The sequence below is a fragment of the Gavialis gangeticus genome, unplaced genomic scaffold, assembly GCF_001723915.1.
Source record: "Gavialis gangeticus isolate Ggan-Ray unplaced genomic scaffold, GavGan_comp1, whole genome shotgun sequence".
NCBI classification, from domain to species: Eukaryota; Metazoa; Chordata; order Crocodylia; family Gavialidae; genus Gavialis; species Gavialis gangeticus.
Genome location: NW_017729031.1, coordinates 111,266,970 through 111,273,207, shown reverse-complemented (window position 1 = coordinate 111,273,207; position 6,238 = coordinate 111,266,970). Strand labels below are relative to the sequence as shown.

The window sequence follows — 6,238 nt, the reverse complement described above, 5'->3', positions numbered from 1 at the left end:
CCCGCTCTACCATCATTGGATCTAGGACTGGCCCACAAGGCCCTTCATGGTCTGGATCTGGCCAGTGAGGAGCCACACAATCTGGATCTGGTATAGGGCCCTGGGTAAGTTTGACACTCCTGCTCGATGCAGTAATATAAAAAAGCCACTGCACTTCTGTGGACCACTGTTCTGTAAAATGAGAGAAACAGAGCTTACTGTTTATGTCAGTGAAAAAAATGAAACAAGTGTTTTATTATTGTCATTATTTTACAAATGGCGATAGGTGCAGAAACATCAAGGGTGCAGCATCCTGCCTTATCTTCATGTGTCCGGATTGCACTTATGTCACTGCACAACTGCACTTTTTAGCCCTTACACACAGCTTGGATTGCATTTGCACTCCGTCGCTGCACTTATCCTGTGCTTTGCTTCTGAGCATGCTCAGAGGGGTGCAATCTGGTTACCCAGGCTACCCTTACTCTCCCTCTTACTCTCAGCAGGTAGCCTACACCTAGATGATCTCCAGGAGTGGAAACAGAGCCCAAACTGTTCTACATGCCAATTATGCGACTATATAAGTGCAGCATAGGTATGTAAAGGTGAACCAGGGTATAGCCCTAAGTGTCTTGCTGAAGGCTCCATAGTTAAGCAGCAGCAAACCCAGGGATAAAACCCTCCCTTTCTTTGTTGAATATATCAGGACAGTTCTTTGACTGGCATGAATTGGCAAAGCTCTGTTGATTCATGCCAGGTGCTAGGTCTCCCATTGACATTCCTATGTCATAGTGTCAATTATCTTTCCATATCTATGGCTTCACTGATCCCCTTGAAATGGATGGAGAAACTCTTATTGTTTTCAGGCTCTTAGTAGGACTTACTCATAGCAAGGATTGTCAATGGCTTCCGGTGGTGAGATGTACATGTATGGTGACATGGGCTTGTCCACAAAGGCCCCAAAGCCAATCCGCAGGTTGCTGGTGAGCTTGCTCATCTCCTTAGCTAGGTTGGTGCCCAGGTTTTGGATGGTCTTGAGATCATCCTTCATGGAGTTAGACAAATCCATCAGGTAGTAGATGTCCACTGGGTAGTCCTCCACTTGGCGCACTTGGACAGAGAAGATTTGGGAGTCATCTGAAATGGAACATGACAACAAAGTGAGAAACTTCCTCTAGATTCATGGGAGTGTCATGGGGAAGGAGAGGGTTGTGAGATGGAACACTGTGTCAGGGGCACATCTGGGATGTAGGTGTTCAGGTCACAGCCTAGGGGATCAGGAACAGGCAAGGTTGGAGAAGCAAGGGTCCAGACTAATTTGGAGTCAGGGGATCAGGAACAGGCAAGTCAAGAAGCTGAGGTCTGTAAGGGACTGGGACATAGGTAGTCACTCTGGGTACAGCCACAGGCCAATAGATGTGTGTATGTTAGGAACAGGGGACAGAGATCCAGACCAGTGCCACTAGCCACGAGGTCTGTAACAGGAAGCAATAACTGCGCATGACCAGGACATGGGTAATTACCTAGGACAACCAGGAGCTGGTTGTCAGAGGACAGGAGTCTGGAACCAAGATGAAGTCAGGAAATAGGGCCCAGGAAACTAGGAATAGGGCATTAGAAGTCCAGAACTAGATAGGAAGATGTCTGTCTTTCTGAGCAGCCTGTTGGGCACTGAAAAAGCTGTTGCTTAAGAGCAGGCAGCCACACTCAGTGGGCAACTGGAGCTCGGTGGGGGTAGGTAGGTCACTGGCAACCAGACTACCTAAGGTAACTAGGGCCAGATGGTGACAGTTTGGCTACCCTGATGCCCTGGCCCCTGTTATTGTGAGTTAGATCACAGAACCAGATGGAGCTAAGTCCTAGTCTTACTAAACAGGAGTCTCCTATGCTGGGCAGGGAGTCACCCTGACTAGGGGCAGAAGTTACATATAAATGGTTTAAGTAATCAGAAAGTGGTTTAAATCTGTAACAGAACAGAAGTTCAGTACACATAAACCAGTTTAAAAATGGCTGAAACTGGTTTAAGATAGAGCTGGTTGAATGTAGTATCAGAATTAACTTACTTGGGTCAAACCAGTTTATGAAACTTCTATCCCAGACCCCTTTCTGGTTCAAGTTGAATCACAGTCCCCTGGCATCCCATCATGCTTTCTAGCCCTGTCCTAAGCTGTGCTGTCTGCTCCAGCATAGAATGGTTGGGGGGAGGCAGGGACTGCCCCTCCTTCCCCCAAGGCAAACCCCAGATGGGGTCTGGGGCCAGAGGGAGGAGGGGAAGAGTTGCCCTACCCTGCCCTGCCCTGCTAAAAACTTACTGCTGGCTGCAATTGTAGACTACAAATCCCAGTGGCACCTGGAAGCAGGAAGAGGAAGTGATGAGCAACCCTGCAGAGTTCTGTTGGTGTGAGTCTGGACTGGAAATCCCAGAGACCTTGGGGGCAGCAGGAAGAAGAAGCAAACACACAGCCCATGCTGGCTACGTGCTAGAGAGCCATGCTCTAGCACTCCCCAGCTTCTGGCCTAAGACACTGCAGGTATGTGACTGCATTTCCTGAACCAAAAGTGAATGTCTGTCCAGCTGTTTCTCAGTTTAATTTTTGCAGCTTAGACTAACCTGCAAAGACTGAATCGATTCAGGCTCAGGTTTTTTGACTGTCTGTACTTAGCCCCTAAGTAAAACACCAAAAAGTGCAAATCCTGCATCAAGTAGTATTTATGTTAGGGCATATCCCGTATGAGCTTCAGTGCTTTGTCTGAGGCTCCTACATGCATAAATGCATCAGTATTCCTAGGTAGGCACAGGTCATTCTTGATTTGATAGCTGTGGGTCATGACAAATAAGTGAACATGAGATGAAAATCATGTGCCCACAGCACAAAAGATGCTCTTTCAGGCCTACAAAATCCACATAGCCTGTACAGCCTGGTAGTAACAGACAATACAGATTGAACAGAGGGTGACACCTGGAATCCCAGGCATTTTTCTTATGTTCTGGCTGGTATAAGGTGACATAAAATGCTGTATGCATTTGTGAGGGACAGCATTAGTTAGAGCAGAGATGTCAAAGTTGTCTGGCCCCACAGGTCAGATGAGTGATGCAGACCAGTCCATGGGCTGGATGACTGGTGTAGGGCCAACCCCATGAGCCAGATCAGGCCCACAGATTCCACCCCATGCCCTGTTCCTGTCTGGGCCCCAGCAGGAAGAGGCCCGACATCCCAGGCTCTTGGCTACTGCTATGAAAGCCACAGGCAGTTCCCCACCCTCATCAAGCCTGTAGGCTGGATGATCTGGCTCTGCGGTCTGGATCTAACCCACAGGCTGTGTTTGATATCCCTAAGTTAGAATGACTGGTAGGGGACTATGTGCCACATTAAGCATTTATCAGACTTCTAGATCACACTGACTATAACAGTAAAATGCCCCTGTTCCAGCCACCAAAGAGCTAGTGATGGTTAGGAATTATTTGATGAAACATCTTTCACTGAAAAATACTAGTTTGTCAGAAACATTTCTAGTGAAAAGTTTGTTAAATTTCCTGTTTTGGGGGTAAGAAAAAGGTTTGGAGCAGACCTTTTTTGACATTTATAAATGAAAACAAATTTGTTTTTAGTCTGAAACAGCTTTTCATTTAGACATTTCAGTTCATATATAGTAACAACATTTAAAACGCAAGTCTGGAGAGAAACAAATATATCCAAACTGAGAAAAAATATTTTTGATCAACCTAAACTATTTTTTTTTTCAATTTGCAGATTTTCAAGATTGCTTTTTCAGGCTGATTCAGAATGGGGAAAAACATGCAAAATTTCTAAATCTCCCAAATGAGGAAAACCATTTGGGAGATTTAGAAAGGAGCATAAGCTACTTACAGATGTTCAAAATATGTTTTACCAGAAGAAGCAGCGTGTTAGTTTGACCTGGCTCCACAGAGTCTGTATAGATTGGATGCTTCAGCGGGGCTTTTTGGTGCTTTTATCTAAAGCCAAGTCAATCAGCCAAAAATAAAGTGACAAAAAAGCCCCGCTAAAGTGTCCGGTCTATAGGTGAGCCAGGTCCAACTAACACGGTGCCTTTTCTAGGCATGTGGTGGGCTCAGTGCAGGAGCATGCAATTTAAAGTGCTGCTTTTTATTTAACATCTGTAAGCAGCTTGTGTCCAGCTCTAGCAAGAACTGTTAATGGTGGAGAACCAAAATGTGCTAGGTGCTATACTGAGACACTGCATGGAAACTGGCATAGTTCTGCATAGTGGGCTAAAGCCTTGGGAGGCTGATTATTCCTGTTACAGGATGCAGGGCATGGCTAATGAAACACGTTGTTTTATACTTCAGTATTGAGTTTCTTGGTTCAAGGAGCCCATAAAATACCTGCTCTGGGAATGAAGCATAGTTGGGCAGAGATGGTACCAGACCTGGAGCAACAAGGCTTGGATTTTAATCCCACTTCTACCAATCAGCGACCAATACCGAGTAAGCCATATCACCTTGGGCTCTTTGTCATCACCTGGGAACGAATTATATTTGAATACTTGTGCTAATTTTCTCAGACCCTGTCGATGAAGAACTCCATATAAATGCTAACAGCTCTGCCAAGACTTGGGGCATTTTACTTTCATGCTGATTGCAAACTGATCTCTACTGTCTCATGTCTTTTGGCTTGAACGCTTCTGAGGTCAGTTCCAAAGATATGGGTGAAATGTTTTGCCTTTATTAGCTATGGACAGCCAGGCTCTGGTTTTCCATAAGGGAAGGGGATAGGTGCCAATATTAAGAGTTCAGGGGTTGACAGAATCCATCGCTCCATATAAGAATCACTGACTGCTGAATCATTTCAGGGGGAAAAGATGCAACAAGTGCTCTCTGGCACTGGTGGAAACTGAACAAAAGGCTCCTCACATGAGATAGTCACTCAGAAATCCCAGGGATGATAGAACAATGGAGTCACACCCAAGAGTTGTTAATCACATTGCTTAATGAACTGACTGTAATGACTGGGTTACCCGCAGTCTTGGCTATTGGTTAGGCTAGTGCTGGAGGACAGGAGCCAGAGGCAGAATCCAGAAGCACTGAAACTAAAGGGGAATGCCAGGAGCAGAGTCTGTTCCAGGCCAAGCCAGGGTTGTAGCGTCAGAGACAAAATTAACAAATTCAAGAGGTAATTCCAGGAACATGATTCAAGTCACAGGCCAAATCAGGGTTCTGGAGTCAGAAACTGAGTTATCAAAGCTACGGGGAATTCCTCACCAGCATCCAGAAACAGAACCAAGCGGGGTCAGAAGCCAGAGAGACAAGAGCATAGGGCCCAAAGAGGCTAACCACAACAGACCTTCAAAAATGCTGACCGGCCTGCAGTGTAGGGCTGCATGTGGAACTAGAGAGGGAGGCTGCTGTCCCCAGCAGCCAATCAGGAGGCTCTAACAGTGGTTCATCAGTCAGGGTGGAGCTGCCAGTTAGTGTTTCCGTCAGGTTTAGCCAACTGGGCAATTAGTCCTGGCTGGGATGCTTGTTAGGACTCTGACACTAATGGGAGGTGCTTAAATATTACATTGTGGAGAGCAGGCTAAGCACCAGAATAGGACAGAAGCAAGGGACTTTTCATCTTCCTTATCCCTAAGTGGGCTTTAACTGGACCTGTAGGTCTCCACACAGCTATTTCAGAGGTCTAAAGTTAGGACCTAAGTGGGCAGCATGGTTTTTCTTTCTCCAAAAGGAAGAGGAAAGCCCCCACATGTCTGGAAACTCTACATTTTGCTGATGACTTTCAGGCTGGCGTCAGCAGATGTCACACTGCCTCATGTAGGACTTATAGGCTGCAGGAGATCTGTGATGATTGGTGTGTGGGCAGTCAGGGCTGAACTGGCCAGAGAGGGGTTTAATTCCCGCCCCCCACCAGCAGGGACCTGAGCTGGGTCTGCCGGCCATTTCCCCCCTTGCTGCTGGAGTGGGGGCCACTATGGCTGCTGAGGCAGAAGAGGCAGGGAGGGGGTTATTCTCCCCTTTACCCTGAACTGCACCCAGGGGATCGCAGCCAGGTCTGCCCGCCTCGACTGTTCAATTTCTTCATCAGCGATCTGGATGAAGGGGTGGAAAGTAACCTGTTTAAATTCGCTGATGACACCAAAATCTGGGGGGAGGTGAGCACGCTAGCAGGGAGCGAGAGATTGCAGAGGGATCTGGATAGGTTACAGGGGTGGGCTAACAGGAACAGGATGCGTTTTAACACGGACAAGTGCAGGGTGCTGCACTTGGGCAGTAGGAACCAGC

At 46.9% G+C, this 6,238-nt stretch overlaps 1 protein-coding gene across 2 annotated transcripts in view; it reads right to left on the bottom strand.

Moving 5' to 3' along the window:
- The window catches only part of ITGB3 (integrin subunit beta 3), a 79,009-nt gene that overhangs the window by 37,657 nt on the left and 35,114 nt on the right, over window positions 1-6,238 (bottom strand). For both annotated transcript variants that reach the window (XM_019523584.1, XM_019523585.1), the window contains one exon: window positions 861-1,113. In XM_019523584.1, the coding sequence (XP_019379129.1) occupies window positions 861-1,113 (253 nt within the window). The remainder of the gene's footprint in view (window positions 1-860; window positions 1,114-6,238) is intronic.